This window comes from Oncorhynchus tshawytscha, linkage group LG01 (assembly GCF_018296145.1).
Source record: "Oncorhynchus tshawytscha isolate Ot180627B linkage group LG01, Otsh_v2.0, whole genome shotgun sequence".
Taxonomy (NCBI): Eukaryota; Metazoa; Chordata; class Actinopteri; order Salmoniformes; family Salmonidae; genus Oncorhynchus; species Oncorhynchus tshawytscha.
In genome coordinates, this window is record NC_056429.1 from 5,357,558 (window position 1) to 5,378,062 (window position 20,505).

The 20,505-nt window shown below is 48.6% G+C and overlaps 1 protein-coding gene across 8 annotated transcripts in view; it reads left to right on the plus strand.

Annotated features, from left to right (window-relative positions):
- Positions 1–1,347: 1,347 nt before the first annotated feature.
- Positions 1,348–20,505, plus strand: part of LOC112238870 (protein phosphatase 1 regulatory subunit 12A) — a 52,704-nt gene continuing 33,546 nt past the window's right edge. For 4 of the 8 annotated variants that reach the window (XM_042321118.1, XM_042321333.1, XM_042321294.1 and 1 more), the window contains exons 1-4: positions 1,350–1,715; positions 14,294–14,424; positions 16,117–16,235; positions 17,454–17,610. In XM_042321118.1, coding sequence (XP_042177052.1) covers positions 1,440–1,715; positions 14,294–14,424; positions 16,117–16,235; positions 17,454–17,610 — 683 coding nt within the window. In that variant the 5' untranslated portion in view covers positions 1,350–1,439. Of the gene's footprint in view, positions 1,716–14,293; positions 14,425–16,116; positions 16,236–17,453; positions 17,611–20,505 lie in introns of all 8 variants that reach the window. The other 4 variants (XM_042321244.1, XM_042321156.1, XM_042321194.1 and 1 more) reach the window with 2 other exon arrangements.

Here is a 20,505-nt window from a genome sequence, read left to right on the forward strand (position 1 = left end):
CACGTGTCAGACTCAAACACCGGAGGGCCGAGTGTCTGCGGGTTTTCGCTCCTCCTTTGTACTTGAGCGATGAATTTAGGTCACTAATTAGTAAAGAACTCCCCTCACCTGGTTTTCTAGGGCTTCATTGAAAGGAGAAAAAAAACGCAGACACTAGGCCCTCTGTGGAATGGTACCCCTGATCTAGAGAGCAGTATCCTGGGTGGAGGAGGAGAGAGAGAGAGAGAGGTTACCTTGACGGGCAGGACTCACGTTTATAAATTAATTTGATCACGCTGTGTAACCTATTGATTCCATGATGAATAAATAAAACAAAATGTACATGTTTTGTTGTTTCTCTGTAATACCAGCCACCTAGCAATGTTATGAAGTTGGCTTTAGTTAGGCAGCCATATGGGTTCACAATCTCCTAACCTCATAACTAGCTACCAAGCCATTTCAGACTATCAATCCATTTAGAGTAGCTTGTCTAACTAGACTGGCATGCCTGCTGGAAAAGTTGCTAGACTTTAGAAAAGCAAGCAATAACTAAATGTACTGAATAAAGCTCATATTAATTCCAATCTTTCACCCAGATGTTAAGCAGAGATGCAGAAGAAGCGTATTGTCGCTTTGTGATGAAAATTACCATATTTCCCCCATGAACTAACATACAATTATGAAACTACAGAAGTTTTTAGAAAGCATTTTCTTGGTCCTAGATTCATAAAATGTTCAAAGTACATTGTTTTCAATAAAGAAATCAATGAAAATGTATGTTTCTAGCTTTTCATCAGACAACAGCAAAATTTAGTTTCTTTAAAACAAACAAACAAATAAATAACCACCAGCCAGTCAGGAGCCCGTCAGGAGGATACAGACAGCTCAAGAGGTATGCTTCGATATACGGACAAATACTTGGTTTAAATGTCATCTGGCACTTTTCTGATAATATCATAATATGCCTATGTGTGTATTGATCATGATACCATACCATGTATTGATAGTGTGTGTTATCATATACTGTATGTTTGTCATAGAAACAAAAGGTCAACTTTCCATGGACACTCAATTGAACCATTTCCAAATAGAGATCCCCAAGGGCTGTTGACAAATTACAGCACTTGGGCTACACTTTGGTGTATAAGTAAAGTCGTTTTTTTTGCATGGTTTTGCCTAGGGCCCTACAGCTTATATCCAAGACGTTGTTGCCTGCGTGGGAGTCCTACAATGCGTCATCAGCATGCCTGCTTTTTTTTACAGTAGCCTACTCAAATCAGCATTGGCCCGGCCTGACACACTCTTGGGAGAATGCCCTGTCCTGTCCTTCCAAAGTTCGACTGTCGTATGAGTTGTTACCGCCAGGGGGCGCAGTCTCTCGGAAAGGACATCCCTAATGCAGCTCTACTTTGTCTCCGCCGGCAACATGTACTGAATCTACCCGGGAGAGACCGAGGAAGATGGCGGCGACTGATCGTTCCCGATCCGAAGCTGCAAAACAGCGACGGCAGGATCAGTTACAGCGATGGCTAGGCTCGGAAACCGATCAGACCGGACCGGGGACGCGGGACGGGTCGACGGGAACCGGGACGCGGAGGGCCCGGGTTCGGTTCGCTCAGGGAGCCGTGTTTATGGCAGCCTGTTCGGCCGGGGACAGAGAGGAGGTAGCGGTGCTCCTACGACAGGGCGCTGACATCAACCACGCCAATATAGACGGACTGACCGCGCTTCATCAGGTACTCAACTAGCTACTTCAGCTTGACCCGCGGGTATGAATTCGCTACATTGTTACGGCTTGTTTGAGTAGTGGAATGGCAGGGTGGAAACAATGTAGCGATCTGTGTTGTAGCCTTCGGCGAAACAAAAATGTTAAATTAGTTACGGTAACCATTTGAGCGATCATCGACTGGTAGGCAGAAAACACTGTCAAAACAACTTGTATCTCTCCCAATCTAAGACAAGTCGGCGATTTGAATATGTTTATGAAACCACACATAACTTTCCAGTCGTGATGTTGGGGCCATTGTGATGGTAATCATTCCGCTATGTGTAATATAAGTAGGTTGGGTCCTTTTGAAACTGTTGCGTTCAAGTTCGTGTTTTTCACTCGGCTGAACTCGACAAAAAAAACAAACGGAAAAGAGTGTCGCTTGTAGAAGAACAATTAAAACATTTAATCTAATCAAGAGTTTTCCAAATCAGAAAATATTTTTAAAAAATATAGTCCTACTGTTAATCAACTATTTTCATATTCACATCAACACAAGATTTGTGACCTTCAGGATGTTGACAATAATTTAATTCGATCTTTCAGATGAAGTCTGTGATTGGGTCTTTGTAGACTTAGATTTCTTTGTGCGTGAACATACACACTGTATGCTGCCTAATTGGTCTGATGATAACCTAATCATTTGTAGTGTTTATTTCAGATTAACATGATTCTTTTTAAATGCCTAAAGATTATTTGAATGTGAACAGAATTTGAATGTTCAACAGATACAATTAATGTGTTGTTTAATTGTCTTTGTGATTGTTTACTACAAAAGGCATACGACAACCCCCTCAGTAGAGAGGATGTCCGACAACCCCCTCAGTAGAGAGGATGTCCGACAACCCCCTCAGTAGAGAGGATGTCCGACAACCCCTCAGTAGAGAGGATGTCCGACAACCCCCTCAGTAGAGAGGATGTCCGACAACCCCCTCAGTAGAGAGGATGTCCGACAACCCCCTCAGTAGAGAGGATGTCCGACAACCCCCTCAGTAGAGAGGATGTCCGACAACCCCTCAGTAGAGAGGATGTCCGACAACCCCTCAGCAGAGAGGATGTCCGACAACCCCCTCAGCAGAGAGGATGTCCGACAACCCCTCAGCAGAGAGGATGTCCGACAACCCCTCAGCAGAGAGGATGTCCGACAACCCCCTCAGCAGAGAGGATGTCCGACAACCCCCTCAGTAGAGAGGATGTATGTAATTGGTTCTATGTGTAGAAAATGTCATAGGCTCTGTTTCAGATTAAAATTATGTTATAAATGAAGAAAGTAGGACGATTCACCATTTAGGCCCCCCCACACACACACACCCCCTCCATGTTTCACCATGTAATGACCCTCCCAACCACCTTGCTTGGGGGGGGTGCCGACTACCACCACCCCCACTAGTCTGGACTCCATCTCTGTCAGACTGTGACTGGACCGATCCACACGTACAGTATTTCTTCTGCTTTTATACATAAACACATAGCTGTCTCCTTACATAGAGGCTCCAACCTTTCAGAACGATGGCTTACAGTCGTGTTTGATTCGCCGGAAACCAGCTTGAAATAGGTTTTGAGGTCACACACCTCCTCTGTGCTGGGGCTAATGAATATACATGAAGACAACTAAACAGGCCTGTATGTTATAAAGCTCATTATACCACCTTATGATGAGAACCTTGAGCCATTGTTTATCTCTTAACTTACTCTAACATTGTCACTGCAATAGGCTATGTGTATTGTCACTGCAGTAGGCTAGGCTATGTGTATTGTCACTGCAGTAGGCTAGGCTATGTGTATTGCCACTGCAGTAGGCTAGGCTATGTGTATTGCCACTGCAGTAGGCTAGGCTATGTGTATTGCCACTGCAGTAGGCTAGGCTATGTGTATTGTCACTGCAGTAGACTGTGCTATGTGTATTGCCACTGCAGTGAACTAGGCTATGTGTATTGCCACTGCAGTAGGCTAGGCTATGTGTATTGCCACTGCAGTAGGCTAGGCTATGTGTATTGCCACTGCAGTAGGCTAGGCTATGTGTATTGTCACTGCAGTAGACTGTGCTATGTGTATTGCCACTGCAGTGAACTAGGCTATATGTATTGTCACTGCAGTAGGCTAGGCTATGTGTATTGTCACTGCAGTAGACTAGGCTATGTGTATTGTCACTGCAGTAGGCTAGGCTATGTGTATTGTTACTGCAGTAGGCTATGTGTATTGTCATTGCAGTAGACTGTACTGTGTGTATTGTCACTGCAGTAGGCTATGTGTATTGTCACTGCAGTAGACTGTACTATGTGTATTGTCACTGCAGTAGGCTATGTGTATTGTCACTGCAGTAGGCTATGTGTATTGTCACTGCAGTAGACTGTACTATGTGTATTGTCACTGCAGTAGGCTAGGCTATGTGTATTGTCACTGCAGTAGGCTATGTGTATTGTCACTGCAGTAGACTGTGCTATGTGTATTGTCACTGCCGTAGGCTATGTGTATTGTCACTGCAGTAGACTAGGCTATGTGTATTGTCACTGCAGTAGACTAGGCTATGTGTATTGTCACTGCAGTAGGCTAGGCTATGTGTATTGTCACTGCAGTAGGCTATGTGTATTGTCACTGCAGTAGGCTATGTGTATTGTCACTGCAGTAGACTGTACTATGTGTATTGTCACTGCAGTAGGCTAGGCTATGTGTATTGTCACTGCAGTAGACTAGGCTATGTGTATTGTCACTGCAGTAGGCTAGGCTATGTGTATTGTCACTGCAGTAGGCTATGTGTATTGTCACTGCAGTAGGCTATGTGTATTGTCACTGCAGTAGACTGTGCTATGTGTATTGTCAATGCAGTGGGCTATGTGTATTGTCACTGCAGTTGAACTAGGCTATGTGTGTTCCCTCTTCGGTGACACAATCATTATGATCATAATCAGTTATAGTAGATTAACCTGGCTTTCACAACAGCACACGTTGAAGTGCTCTGCTCTCTAGGCTTCTGCATCCCAAATGGACCCCTATATAGGACACTACTCACCAGAGTCTTATGGGCCTTATATGGGGAGCAGGGTGCCATTTTGGAAGTAGACTATATGTTGGTCGGGGGCCGCTGTCACCTAGTGTGGTCATTCCCCTGCTGTTCATCCTTTTCTACCCTGTTGCTCACTAGTTGCCTGGCAACCGATATTAAACAGGCCCACACTCTAAACTTTCCATCCCTTCCATCCAAGGCCTCTCTGTCATCTCCCTCGTTCTCCTCCCTCTCTCTGTCTTCTCCTTCGCTCTCCTCCCTCTCTCTGTCTTCTCCTTCGCTCTCCTCCCCTCTCTGTCTTCTCCCTCGCTCTCCTCCCCTCTCTGTCTTCTCCCTCGCTCTCCTCCCCTCTCTGTCTTCTCCTTCGCTCTCCTCCCCTCTCTGTCTTCTCCTTCGCTCTCCTCCCCTCTCTGTCTTCTCCCTCGCTCTCCTCCCCTCTCTGTCATCTCCCTCGCTCTCCTCCCCTCTCTGTCATCTCCCTCGCTCTCCTCCCCTCTCTGTCATCTCCCTCGCTCTCCTCCCCTCTCTGTCATCTCCCTTGCTCTCCTTCCCCCTCTCTCTCCTCCCCTCTGTCTTCTCCCTCGCTCTCCTCCCCTCTCTGTCTTCTCCCTCGCTCTCCTCCCCTCTCTGTCTTCTCCCTCGCTCTCCTCCCCTCTCTGTCTTCTCCCTCGCTCTCCTCCCCTCTCTGTCTTCTCCCTCGCTCTCCTCCCCTCTCTGTCTTCTCCCTCGCTCTCCTCCCCTCTCTGTCTTCTCCCTCGCTCTCCTCCCCTCTCTGTCTTCTCCCTCGCTCTCCTCCCCTCTCTGTCTTCTCCCTCGCTCTCCTCCCCTCTCTGTCTTCTCCCTCGCTCTCCTCCCCTCTCTGTCTTCTCCCTCGCTCTCCTCCCCTCTCTGTCTTCTCCCTCGCTCTCCTCCCCTCTCTGTCTTCTCCCTCGCTCTCCTCCCCTCTCTGTCTTCTCCTTCGCTCTCCTCCCCTCTCTGTCTTCTCCTTCGCTCTCCTCCCCTCTCAGTCTTCTCCTTCGATCTCCTCCCCACTCTGTGTTATCCCTCGTTCTCCTCCCCTCTGACCCCTCCTCTCTCTCTCCCTTCTGACCCCTCCTCTCTCTCTCTCCCCTCTGACCCCTCCTCTCTCTCTCTCCCCTCTGACCCCTCCTCCCTCTCTCTCCCCTCTGACCCCTCCTCCCTCTCTCTCCCCTCTGACCCCTCCTCCCTCTCTCTCCCCTCTGACCCCTCCTCTCTCTCTCTCCCCTCTGACCCCTCCTCTCTCTCTCTCCCCTCTGACCCCTCCTCTCTCTCTCTCCCCTCTGACCCCTCCTCTCTCTCTCTCTCCCCTCTGACCCCTCCTCTCTCCCTCTCCCCTCTGACCCCTCCTCTCTCCCTCTCCCCTCTGACCCCTCCTCTCTCCCTCTCCCCTCTGACCCCTCCTCTCTCTCTCTCCCCTCTGACCCCTCCTCTCTCACTCTCCCCTCTGACCCCTCCTCTCTCACTCTCCCCTCTGACCCCTCCTCTCTCACTCTCGCTCACCCCTCTGCACCCTCCTCTCTCTTTCTCTCTCTCTCCCCTCTGCCCCCTCCTCTCTCTCTCTCTCGCTCCCCCTCTGCCCCCCTCTCTCTCGCTCACCCCTCTGCCCCCTCTCTCTCTCTCTCTCTCCCCTCTGCCCCCTCCTCTCTCTCTCTCTGTCTGTCTGTTCCTCCTTTCCCCACGGTGGGGACTTTGGGGATTTCAGATGAAGAAATGGAAAACATTCTCGGTCTAACTGCTCGTTCTAACTGCTGTTGTCAAAAGGCCATTTCCACAACGAATGAGTCACTTGATGACCCAATGAAGGAACCACTGACCCACGGGTAGAAAACTCTCTCTGTAGCACCACATTCACAACAAGGAGGAAAAGAAGTGTCCTCTGTTCATTCAGCTAGCTGGGATGGGAGTAGACTACTAGCCTGTAGTTAAGTAGTGGGTCCCTCTCTCTCTCTCTCTCTCTCCCTCTCTCTCTCCCCTCTGCCCCCTCCTCTCTCTCTCTCTCTCTGCAGAAAATGAGTACTGGGTTTTACGAGGCTCTAGTCTAGTTCAGCCAGCAGAGAACCACCCCAGAGAACCACCCCAGTCCTGAGGGAGTCCTCCAGTGGATGTAGCTATATAGGTTGACACTATTGTTCCAGTCAACCAATTATCTCACTTCGTCAACGTGGGAGGGGACCTAAATAGCTTTGTAATTGGTTGATTTTTAAAAAGAAAGCCTCTTATGAATGGCTTACGGACGGTTGGCCTACCCAGTCTGATGACCGAGCAGACCGGGGATGTCCAGAAGCTGGAGTGGTTTCAACTGGAGTGTGATGTCTGTCTGTAGTTTAGTGTGATGTCTGTCTGTAGTTTAGTGTGATGTCTGTCTGTAGTTTAGTGTGATGTCTGTCTGTAGTTTAGTGTGATGTCTGTCTGTAGTTTAGTGTGATGTCTGTCTGTAGTTTAGTGTGATGTCTGTCTGTAGTTTAGTGTGATGTCTGTCTGTCATTTAGTGTGATGTCTGTCTGTCATTTAGTGTGATGTCTGTCTGTCGTTTAGTGTGAGGTTGAGGGTTAATGGTTTAGTGTGAGGTTGAGAGTTAATGGTTTAGTTTCGTGTGAGGTTGGGAGTTGGGAGTTAATGGTTTAGTTTGGTGTGAGGTTGAGAGTGAATGGTTTAGTGTGAGGTTGAGAGTGAATGGTTTAGTTTAGTGTGAGGTTGAGAGTTAATGGTTTAGTTTAGTGTGAGGTTGAGAGTTAATGGTTTAGGTATTTAATGTGAGGTTGGGAGTTAATGGTTTAGTTTAGTGTGAGGTTGGGAGTTAATGGTTTAGTTTAGTGTAAGGTTGAGAGTTAATGGTTTAGGTGTTTAGTGTGAGGTTGGGAGTTAATGGTTTAGTTTTAGTGTGAGATCTGGAGGTTCTACATTACACTGCTATCACATCATTGACAAGAGAGATTGTGGTTGTGTCGCAGCTAGGCCCTAATTCATGCTAGTTCTTCTGCCCCCAGTCTATCTATACAGGAGAGATAAGGGTTGTTTTTACCCATGATACAGTGCGATCAGGTCTCAACAACAACAGCACCCGTTAGCTTTATTAGATAAGTACTTGGACATAGGACTGTTTCGGTCAACAAATCAACAACAAACAAATGGACAAGGCAGCAATCAGGCTTCTCCTCTGTTATGAACCTTTTGTAACAGCTGTCTTTCAGTGCCTTCTACCCACAGACAAACAGAATAGCTCTGTCTACCTAGTGCCTTCGACCCACAGACAAACAGAATAGCTCTGTCTACCTAGTGCCTTCTACCCACAGACAAACAGAATAGCTCTGTCTACCTAGTGCCTTCTACCCACAGACAAACAGAATAGCTCTGTCTACCTAGTGCCTTCTACCCACAGACAAACAGAATAGCTCTGTCTACCTAGTGCCTTCTACCCACAGACAAACAGAATAGCTCTGTCTACCTAGTGCCTTCTACCCACAGACAAACAGAATAGCTCTGTCTACCTAGTGCCTTCTACCCACAGACAAACAGAATAGCTCTGTCTACCTAGTGCCTTCTACCCACAGACAAACAGAATAGCTCTGTCTACCTAGTGCCTTCTACCCACAGACAAACAGAATAGCTCTGTCTACCTAGTGCCTTCTACCCACAGACAAACAGAATAGCTCTGTCTACCTAGTGCCTTCTACCCACAGACAAACAGAATAGCTCTCTCTACCTAGTGCTTCTACCCACAGACAAACAGAATAACTCTGTCTACCTAGTGCCTTCTACCCACAGACAAACAGAATGGCTCTGTCTACCTAGTGCCTTCTACCCACAGACAAACAGAATAGCTCTGTCTACCTAGTGCCCTCTACCCACAGACAAACAGAATAGCTCTGTCTACCTAGTGCCTTCTACCCACAGACAAACAGAATAGCTCTGTCTACCTAGTGCCTTCTACCCACAGACAAACAGAATAGCTCTGTCTACCTAGTGCCTTCTACCCACAGACAAACAGAATAGCTCTGTCTACCCAGTACCTTCTACACACAGACAAACAGTTTTTTTAACAGTCTTTTTTTTTTTGAGCTACCTACCCAAAGTCAGCTATCCGGGGGTGCCGCTAATCAAGTGGACACACTCCTGGATAGCTGGAAATAAAACAGAAACACTTACTCATGTCTGCCAAGGAATCAGATTACCGCCCTACATAGTCAGACTACCGCCCTACATAGGCAGACTACTGCCCTACATAGGCAGACTACTGCCCTACATAGTCAGACTACTGCCTTACATAGGCAGACTACTGCCCTACATAGGCAGACTACTGCCCTACATAGTCAGACTACTGCCCTACATAGTCAGACTACTGCCTTACATAGTCAGACTACTGCCTTACATAGGCAGACTACTGCCTTACATATGCAGACTACTGCCTTACATAGGCAGACTACTGCCCTACATAGTCAGACTACTGCCCTACATAGGCAGACTACTGCCTTACATAGGCAGACTACTGCCCTACATAGTCAGACTACTGCCCTACATAGGCAGACTACTGCCCTACATAGTCAGACTACTGCCCTACATAGTCAGACTACTGCCCTACATAGTCAGACTACTGCCTTACATAGTCAGACTACTGCCTTACATAGGCAGACTACTGCCTTACATAGGCAGACTACTGCCTTACATAGTCAGACTACTGCCCTACATAGGCAGACTACTGCCTTACATAGGCAGACTACTGCCTTACATAGTCAGACTACTGCCTTACATAGTCAGACTACTGCCCTACATAGGCAGACTACTGCCCTATATAGTCCACAGTAGTCAGACTACTGCCCTACATAGTCCACAGTAGTCATACTACTGCCTTACATAGTCCACAGTAGTCAGACTACTGCCTTACATAGTCACACTACTGCCCGACATAGTCCACAGTAGTCAGAATACTGCCCTACATAGTCAGACTACAGCCCTACATAGTCAGACTACTGCCCTGCATAGTCAGACCACTGCCCTATGTAGTCCACAGTGGTCAGACTACTGCCCTACATAGTCCACAGTAGGCAGACTACTGCCCTACATAGTCCACGTTAGGCAGACTACTGCCTTACATAGTCCACGTTAGGCAGACTACTGCCTTACATAGTCCACAGTTGGCAGACTACTGCCCTACATAGTCCACAGTAGTCAGACTACTGCCCGACATAGTCCACAGTAGTCAGACTACTGCCCTATATAGTCAGACTACTGGCCTATATAGTCCACAGTAGTCAGACTACTGCCCTACATAGTCCACAGTAGGCAGAGTACTGCCCTACATAGTCAGACCACTGCCCTATGTAGTCCCCTGTAGACAGACTACTGCCCTACGTAGTCCCCGGTAGGCAGACTACTGCCCTACATAGTCCACAGTAGTCAGACTACTGCCCTATATAGTCAGACTACTGCCCTATATAGTCAGACTACTGCCCTATATAGTCAGACTACTGCCCTATATAGTCAGACTACTGCCCTATATAGTCAGACTACTTTCCTACATTGTCAGACCACTGCCCTATGTAGTCCACAGTAGTCAGACTACTGCCCTACATAGTCAGACCACTGCCCTACATAGTCAGACTACTGCCCTACATAGTCCACAGTAGTCAGACTACTGCCCTATATAGTCAGACTACTGCCCTATAAAGTCAGACTACTGCCCTATATAGTCAGACTACTGCCCTATATAGTCAGACTACTGCCCTATATAGTCAGACTACTGCCCTATATAGTCAGACTACTGCCCTATATAGTCAGACTACTTTCCTACATTGTCAGACCACTGCCCTATGTAGTCCACGGTAGTCAGACCACTGCCCTACATAGTCAGACTACTGCCCTACATAGTCAGACCACTGCCCTATGTAGTCCCCTGTATGCAGACTACAGCCCTACGTAGTCAGACTACTGCCCTATGTAGTCCACAGTTGTCAGACTACTGCCCTACATACTCCACAGTAGTCAGACTACTGCGCTACATAGTCAGACCACTGCCCTACATAGTCAGACTACTGCCCTACATAGTCAGACTACTGCCCTATATAGTCCACAGTAGGCAGACTACTGCCCTACATAGTCAGACCACTGCCCTACATAGTCAGAATACTCCACTACATTGTCAGACTACTGCCCTACATACTCCACAGTAGGCACACTACTACCTTACATAGTCAGAATTCTGCCCTACATTGTCCATAGTAGTCAGAGCAGCCCTACATAGTCTGACTCCAGCCCTACATACTCCACAGTATGCAGACTACTGCCCTATATAGTCAGACTACTGCCCTACATAGTCAGAACACTGCCCTACGTAGTCCACAGTAGTCAGACTACTGCCCTATATAGTCACACTACTGCCCTATATAGTCCACAGTAGTCAGACTACTGCCCTACGTAGTATTACTACTGCCCTACATAGTTTGACTACTGCCCTACATAGTTTGACTACTGCCCTACATAGTCTGACTACTGCCCTATGTAGTCCACAGTAGGCAGAATACTGCCCTACATAGTCCACATTAGTCAGACTACTGCCCTACATAGTCCACAGTTGGCAGACTACTGCCCTACATAGTCCACAGTAGTCAGACTACTGCCCTATATAGTCAGACTACTGGCCTATATAGTCCACAGTAGTCAGACTACTGCCCTACATAGTCCACAGTAGGCAGAGTACTGCCCTACATAGTCCACATTAGTCAGACTACTGCCCTACATAGTCCACAGTTGGCAGACTACTGCCCGACATAGTCCACAGTAGTCAGACTACTGCCTTATATAGTCAGACCACTGCCCTATGTAGTCCACAGTAGTCAGACTACTGCCCTACGTAGTCCCCGGTAGGCAGACTACCGCCCTACGTAGTCCCCGGTAGGCAGACTACTGCCCTACATAGTCCACAGTAGTCAGACTACTGCCCTACATAGTCCACAGTAGTCAGACTACTGCCTTACATAGTCCACAGTAGTCAGACTACTGCCCTATATAGTCACACTACTGCCCGACATAGTCCACAGTAGTCAGAATACTGCCCTACATAGTCAGACTACAGCCCTACATAGTCAGACTACTGCCCTGCATAGTCAGACCACTGCCCTATGTAGTCCACAGTAGTCAGACTACTGCCCTACATAGTCCACAGTAGTCAGACTACTGCCTTACATAGTCCACAGTAGTCAGACTACTGCCCTATATAGTCACACTACTGCCCGACATAGTCCACAGTAGTCAGAATACTGCCCTACATAGTCAGACTACAGCCCTACATAGTCAGACTACTGCCCTGCATAGTCAGACCACTGCCCTATGTAGTCCACAGTGGTCAGACTACTGCCCTACATAGTCCACAGTAGGCAGACTACTGCCCTACATAGTCCACAGTAGGCAGACTACTGCCCTACATAGTCCACGTTAGGCAGACTACTGCCTTACATAGTCCACGTTAGGCAGACTACTGCCTTACATAGTCCACAGTTGGCAGACTACTGCCCTACATAGTCCACAGTAGTCAGACTACTGCCCTATATAGTCAGACTACTGGCCTATATAGTCCACAGTAGTCAGACTACTGCCCTACATAGTCCACAGTAGGCAGAGTACTGCCCTACATAGTCAGACCACTGCCCTATGTAGTCCCCTGTAGGCAGACTACTGCCCTACGTAGTCCCCGATAGGCAGACTACTGCCCTACATAGTCCACAGTAGTCAGACTACTGCCCTATATAGTCAGACTACTGCCCTATATAGTCAGACTACTGCCCTATATAGTCAGACTACTTTCCTACATTGTCAGACCACTGCCCTATGTAGTCCACGGTAGTCAGACTACTGCCCTACATAGTCAGACCACTGCCCTACATAGTCAGACTACTGCCCTACATAGTCAGACCACTGCCCTACGTAGTCCCCTGTAGGCAGACTACCGCCCTACGTAGTCCCCGGTAGGAAGACTACTGCCCTACATAGTCCACAGTAGTCAGACTACTGCCCTATATAGTCAGACTACTTTCCTACATTGTGAGACCACTGCCCTATGTAGTACACGGTAGTCAGACTACTGCCCTATATAGTCAGACTACTGCTCTATATAGTCAGACTACTTTCCTACATTGTCAGACCACTGCCCTATGTAGTCCACGGTAGTCAGACTACTGCCCTACATAGTCAGACCACTGCCCTACATAGCCAGACCACTGCCCTACATAGTCAGACCACTGCCCAATGTAGTCCCCTGTAGGCAGACTACTGCCCTACGTAGTCCCCGGTAGGAAGACTACTGCCCTACATAGTCCACAGTAGTCAGACTACTGCCCTATATAGTCAGACTACTTTCCTACATTGTGAGACCACTGCCCTATGTAGTCCACGGTAGTCAGACTACTGCCCTATATAGTCAGACTACTGCCCTATATAGTCAGACTACTGCCCTATATAGTCAGACTACTGCCCTATATAGTCAGACTACTGCTCTATATAGTCAGACTACTTTCCTACATAATCAGACCACTGCCCTATGTAGTCCACGGTAGTCAGACTACTGCCCTACATAGTCAGACCACTGCCCTACATAGCCAGACCACTGCCCTACATAGTCAGACCACTGCCCTACATAGTCCACAGTAGTCATACTACTGCCCTACACAGTCAGGCTACTGCCTCATATAGTCCATACTAAGTCCAGAAGAAGAAATATGCTAATTAGCTGCTTATTTTAATCCAAAGAGACACAAATGCAAACATTGATAGTGACTGTATTTATTCATCTTGGAGTTGAACCAACAACCCTGGTGTTTCTAACACCCTGCTTCAACCCACTAACCCACTTAGACATTGGAACCTCATATCTATGGCCAATCTCTAGGATGAGAAAAAGTGTTTTAATCAATGTGTCAAGATTCAGCTTTTGATCATGTGTCTCCTGTCCAGTCTGATTCAGTGTTTGATCATGTCTCCTGTGCAGTCTGATTCAGAGTTTGATCATGTCTCCTGTCCTGTCTGATTCGGAGTTTGATCATGTGTCTCCTGTCCTGTCTGATTCAGAGTTTGATCATGTGTCTCCTGTCCAGTCTGATTCAGAGTTGATCATGTCTCCTGTCCAGTCTGATTCAGAGTTTGATCATGTCTCCTGTCCAGTCTGATTCAGAGTTTGATCATGTCTCCTGTCCGATTCAGAGTTTGATCATGTCTCCTGTCCAGTCTGATTCAGCATTTGATCGTGTGTGTCCAGTCTGATTCAGAGTTTGATCATGTGTCTCCCGTCCTGTCTGATTCAGAGTTAATCGTGTCTCCTGTCCAGTCTGATTCAGTTTGATCATGTCTCCTGTCCAGTCTGATTCAGAGTTTGATCATGTGTCTCCTGTCCAGTCTGATTCAGAGTTTGATCATGTCACCTGTCCAGTCTGATTCAGTGTTTGATAATGTGTATCCTGTCCTGTCCGATTCAGAGTTGATCATGTCTCCTGTCCAGTCTGATTCAGTTTGATCATGTCTCCTGTCTTCTCCAGGCGTGTATAGATGAGAATGCAGAGATGGTCCAGTTCCTGGTGGAGAGTGGGAGTGATGTGAACCGGGGGGACAACGAGGGGTGGACTCCCCTCCACGCTGCTGCCTCCTGTGGGTTCATACAAATCACCAAGTGGGTCCTCTCTCTTCTCTAATGTTACGTCATACCTTCTTCGTCCTGGGGACGCTACACAGACGAATATCATACCTGTGTTTCTTCGTCCCAAATGGATGCACATTGTAGATCCTCCCCCCCCTAGCACTACACAGACGATTCCACTAATCAACTCATCATCAATGTCTTTGATTAGTGAAATCAGATGTGTTCGTATAAACAAAAGGATGTACACCCATTTGTGTCCTCAGCAACAGGATAAGAAACACTACTGAACTGTACAATACATTGACATAGATGTGATGCTGTGTAATGTTACTATACAATAGTACACCAAAAAGTGTCACTTTGAGTGTGTACTGCAGCCTGATAGCTGATGGGTATCTGTTTGTTCTGAATAGCCAACTCCTATGGTCATGGTCTCACACCGTCTGGCAGTAAATAGCATGACCATGAGAGGTAACGTCAGCACTAACACATCTACACAGCTGATGATCATATCTGATGAACTTCAATTCCCGAGCTCGTTCTCTCTGTGTACAAGTATAGCTGTGTAGACTAGAAACCTTTCTGTGTAGACTAGAAACCTTTCTGTGTGGACTAGAAACCTTTCTGTGTGGACTAGAAACCTTTCTGTGTGGACTAGGAACCTTTCTGTGTGGACTAGGAACCTTTCTGTGTGGACTAGAAACCTTTCTGTGTGGACTAGGAACCTTTCTGTGTGGACTAGGAACCTTTCTGTGTGGACTAGGAACCTTTCTGTGTGGACTAGGAACCTTTCTGTGTGGACTAGGAACCTTTCTGTGTGGACTAGGAACCTTTCTGTGTGGACTAGGAACCTTTCTGTGTGGACTAGGAACCTTTCTGTGTGGACTAGGAACCTTTCTGTGTGGACTAGGAACCTTTCTGTGTGGACTAGGAACCTTTCTGTGTGGACTAGGAACCTTTCTGTGTGGACTAGGAACCTTTCTGTGTGGACTAGGAACCTTTCTGTGTGGACTAGGAACCTTTCTGCGTGGACTAGGAACCTTTCTGTGTGGACTAGGAACCTTTCTGTGTGGACTAGGAACCTTTCTGTGTGGACTAGGAACCTTTCTGTGTGGACTAGGAACCTTTCTGTGTGGACTAGGAACCTTTCTGTGTGGACTAGGAACCTTTCTGTGTGGACTAGGAACCTTTCTGTGTGGACTAGGAACCTTTCTGTGTGGACTAGGAACCTTTCTGTGTGGACTAGGAACCTTTCTGTGTGGACTAGGAACCTTTCTGTGTGGACTAGGAACCTTTCTGTGTGGACTAGGAACCTTTCTGTGTGGACTAGGAACCTTTCTGTGTGGACTAGGAACCTTTCTGTGTGGACTAGGAACCTTTCTGCGTGGACTAGGAACCTTTCTGCGTGGACTAGGAACCTTTCTGCGTGGACTAGGAACCTTTCTGCGTGGACTAGGAACCTTTCTGCGTGGACTAGGAACCTTTCTGCGTGGACTAGGAACCTTTCTGCGTGGACTAGGAACCTTTCTGCGTGGACTAGGAACCTTTCTGCGTGGACTAGGAACCTTTCTGTGCTTGGTGTCGGAACCGTTCTGTGTGTAGGACCCTTCCTGGGTGTGGGAACCGTTCTGTGTGTGGGAACCGTTCTGTGTGTAGGAACCTTTCTGGGTGTGGGAACCGTTCTGTGTGTAGGAACCTTTATAATATGTGTGTATGTTGCAGGTACCTGATAGAGCACGGTGCACGTGTGGGGGCGGTGAACAGTGAAGGAGAGCTTCCTCTGGATGTTGCCACTGAGGATGCTATGGAGAGACTGCTGAAGGGAGAGATCAAGAAACAAGGTATGAACTGTTATGTAGGGTCTATGTAGGCTACATTTGAAGAGAGAGATCTAGAAACATAAGAACTGTTATATAGTGTCTATGTAGGCTACATTTGAAGAGAGAGATCTAGAAACATAAGAACTGTTATATAGTGTCTATGTAGGCTACATTTGAAGAGAGCGATCTAGAAACATAAGAACTGTTATATAGTGTCTATGTAGGCTACATTTGAAGAGAGAGATCTAGAAACATAAGAACTGTTATATAGTGTCTATGTAGGCTACATTTGAAGAGAGAGATCTAGAAACATAAGAACTGTTATAGTGTCTATGTAGGCTACATTTGAAGAGAGAGATCTAGAAACATAAGAACTGTTATAGTGTCTATGTAGGCTACATTTGAAGAGAGAGATCTAGAAACATAAGAACTGTTATATAGTGTCTATGTAGGCTACATTTGAAGAGAGAGATCTAGAAACATAAGAACTGTTATAGTGTCTATGTAGGCTACATTTTGAAGGGAGCGTTCTAGAAGCAGTGTAACTATGAATTGTTATGTAGTGTCTATGTAGGCTACATCTACATCTGCGTGTTACATAACGTGGCTGCTGGACTGAGTAAAACGTGTGGTAAATGAGGTTCACGATCTTCACCATCTGTTTTTTTTAGGTTATCAGGGAATTGTTTTGTAGCCATGTCAACAGTCCTCGGAAGAAGCACAGTACACGCTTTCTCTCTTCCTCCAAAACACAATAACACCTGCTATTGAATTCCACGTCCTTGTGATATTGTGACGTAACAAAATCTCATTAGTGCTGCTCCTACTGCAATTGCTGTATTTTAAGTGGTTAGAATGACTACACCCTTTTTAAGATTCTGAAACAAAATCAGAAACGGGCATAATTAGGAATAATAATAATATATGACAGGAAAATATGTAAAAAATAAAAAAAAAGTAATATTGGGCTTTTAGATGTATTTTGTTGACAAATTGTCCGTGTTGATAATCAAAGACAAATGCTGGGGGATTACTACTGTTTTTTACAAGGTGACAAGTCCTGATTTAACAATTATCGAATAATCTTTAAAAGGTATCGGTTTCTGTTAAATACATTTTTTTAGACCGACTCACCAACAGAGAATACACAGATTATTACTTTCCCTCTCTCAATGTAGCCTTTATTTAATCTCCCCTCTGTGTGTGTCCCTAACTATGTCCGTCTCTCTCTGTCCCCAGGGGTGGATGTAGATCTGGCGAGGAGGGAAGAGGAGCGGGTGATGCTGGCGGATGCCAACGCGGTGCTGGCAGGAAGTGGCGTGCTGACACCTCACCCCAACACCAATGCCACAGCGCTGCACGTGGCCGCGGCCAAGGGCTACATAGAGGTCATGAAGTGAGTCGGGTGCTAGTCGGCGAGTCAGGCGCTAGCCGGGTGCTAGACGGCAAGTCAGGTGCTAGTCGGCGATTAGTGCTAGACTCAGACTTAGTGCTGACTCAGGTGCTAGACTGCGAGGCAGATGCTAGACGGCGAGTCAGGTGCTAGTCGGCGAGTCGGGTGCTAGACGGCGAGTCGGGCGCTAGTCGGCGAGTCGGGTGCGAGTCAGGTGCTAGTCGGCGAGTCGGGTGCGAGTCAGGTGCTAGTCGGCTAGTCAGGTGCTAGTCAGGTGCTAGACGGCGAGTCAGGTGCTAGACGGCGAGTCAGGTGCTAGACGGCGAGTCGGGTGCTAGACGGCGAGTCGGGCGCTAGTCGGCGAGTCGGGCGCTAGACGGCGAGTCGGGCGCTAGACGGCGAGTCGGGCGCTAGTCGGCGAGTCGGGCGCTAGTCGGCGAGTCGGGCGCTAGACGGCGAGTCGGGCGCTAGACGGCGAGTCGGGCGCTAGTCGGCGAGTCGGGCGCTAGACGGCGAGCCGGGCGCTAGTCGGCGAGCCGGGCGCTAGTCGGCGAGCCGGGCGCTAGTCGGGCGAGCCGGGCGCTAGTCGGCGAGCCGGGCGCTAGTCGGCGAGCCGGGCGCTAGTCGGCGAGCCGGGCGCTAGTCGGCGAGCCGGGCGCTAGTCGGCGAGCCGGGCGCGAGTCGGCGAGTCGGGCGCGAGTCGGGCAATAGTCGGCGAGTCGGGCGCTAGACGGCGAGTCGGGCGCTAGACGGCGAGTCGGGCGCTAGACGGCGAGTTGGGCGCGAGTCGGGTGCTAGTCGGCGAGTCGGGTGCTAGACGGCGAGTCGGGTGCTAGACGGCGAGTCGGGTGCTAGACGGCGAGTCGGGTGCTAGACGGGTGCTAGACGGGGCGAGTCGGGTGCTAGACGGGGCGAGTCGGGTGCTAGACGGGTGCGAGTCGGGTGCTAGACGGGTGCTAGTCCGGTGCTAGTCCGGTGCTAGTCGGGTGCTAGTCGGGTGCTAGTCGGGTGCTAGACGGCGAGTTAGGTGCTAGACGGCGAGTCAGGTGCTAGACTGCTAGTCAGGTGCTAGTCGGCAAGTCAGGTGCTAGTCAGGTGCTAGACGGCGAGTCAGGTGCTAGACGGCGAGTCAGGTGCTAGACGGCGAGTCGGGTGCTAGTCGGGTGCTAGTCGGGTGCTAGTCAGGTGCTAGTCGGGTGCTAGACGGCGAGTTAGGTGCTAGACGGCGAGTTAGGTGCTAGACGGCGAGTCAGGTGCTAGACTGCTAGTCAGGTGCTAGTCGGGTGCTAGACGGCGAGTCGGGGGCTAGACGGCGAGTCGGGTGCTAGACGGCGAGTCGGGTGCTAGTCAGGTGCTAGACGGCGAGTCGGGTGCTAGTCAGGTGCTAGTCGGCGAGTCAGGTGCTAGACTGCGATTTGTTTTAGAGAGTGCTCATTTGTTTTAGAGAGTGCTCGTTTGTTTTAGAGAGTGCTCGTTTGTTTTAGAGAGTGCTCGTTTGTTTTAGAGAGTGCTCGTTTGTTTTAGAGAGTGCTCGTTTGTTTTAGAGAGTCCTCATTTGTTGTAGAGAGTGCTCATTTGTTGTAGAGAGTGCTCATTTGTTGTAGAGAGTGCTCATTTGTTGTAGAGTGCTCATTTGTTGTAGAGAGTGCTCATTTGTTGTAGAGAGTGCTCATTTGTTGTAGAGAGTGCTCATTTGTTGTAGAGAGTGCTCATTTGTTGTAGAGAGTGCTCATTTGTTGTAGAGAGTGCTCATTTTAGACAACACCATTGCTCCTAATGTGCAAACCGTTCTGATCTGGGACACGGCCAGAGATAATAACCTGCTGAACTGCTGCCACTGTGTCTTTGGTGTATCTAGTTTTGTACCACAGTAGACCAGCAAACAGCTGCTGTTAGTCATCCTCCTGTCCTGTTGTCCTCCCATCCTGTTGTCCTCATGTCCTGTTGTCCTCATGTTCTGTTATCCTCGTGTCCTCCCATCCTCGTGTCCTCCCATCCTCGTGTCCTCCCATCCTCGTGTCCTCCCGTCCTCGTGTTCTCTTGTCCTCCCGTTTTCCCGTCCTCATGTCTTCTTGTCCTCCCATCCTGGTGTCCTCTTGTCCTCCCATCCTCGTGTCCTCTTGTCCTCCCATCCTCGTGTCCTCCCATCCTCATGTGGTTCTTGTCCTCCCGTCCTCGTGTGGTTCTTGTCCTCCCATCCTCGTGTCTTCTTGTCCTCCCATCCTCATGTCTTCTTGTCCTCCCATCCTTGTGTCCTCCCATCCTTGTGTCCTCCCATCCTCGTGTCCTCCCATCCTCGTGTCCTCCCATCCTCGTGTCCTCCCGTCCTCGTGTCTTCTTGTCCTCCCATCCTCGTGTCCTCCCATCCTGTTGTCCTCGTGTTCTCTTGTCCTCCCGTCCTCGTGTTTTCCCGTCCTCATGTCTTCTTGTCCTCCCATCCTGGTGTCCTCTTGTCCTCCCATCCTCGTGTCCTCCCATCCTCATGTGGTTCTTGTCCTCCCGTCCTCGTGTGGTTCTTGTCCTCCCGTCCTCGTGTGGTTCTTGTCCTCCCATCCTCGTGTCTTCTTGTCCTCCCATCCTCATGTCTTCTTGACCTCCCGTCCTCGTGTCCTCCCATCCTTGTGTCCTCCCATCCTTGTGTCCTCCCATCCTCGTGTCCTCCCGTCCTGTTGTCCTCCCATCCTCGTGTCCTCCCGTCCTGTTGTCCTGTTGTCCTCCCATCCTCGTGTCCTCCCGTCCTGTTGTCCTCCCGTCCTGTTGTCCTCCCGTCCTGTTGTCCTCCCATCCTCGTGTCCTCCCGTCCTGTTGTCCTCCCATCCTCGTGTCCTCCCGTCCTGTTGTCCTCCCATCCTCGTGTCCTCCCGTCCTGTTGTCCTCCCGTCCTCGTGTCCTCCCATC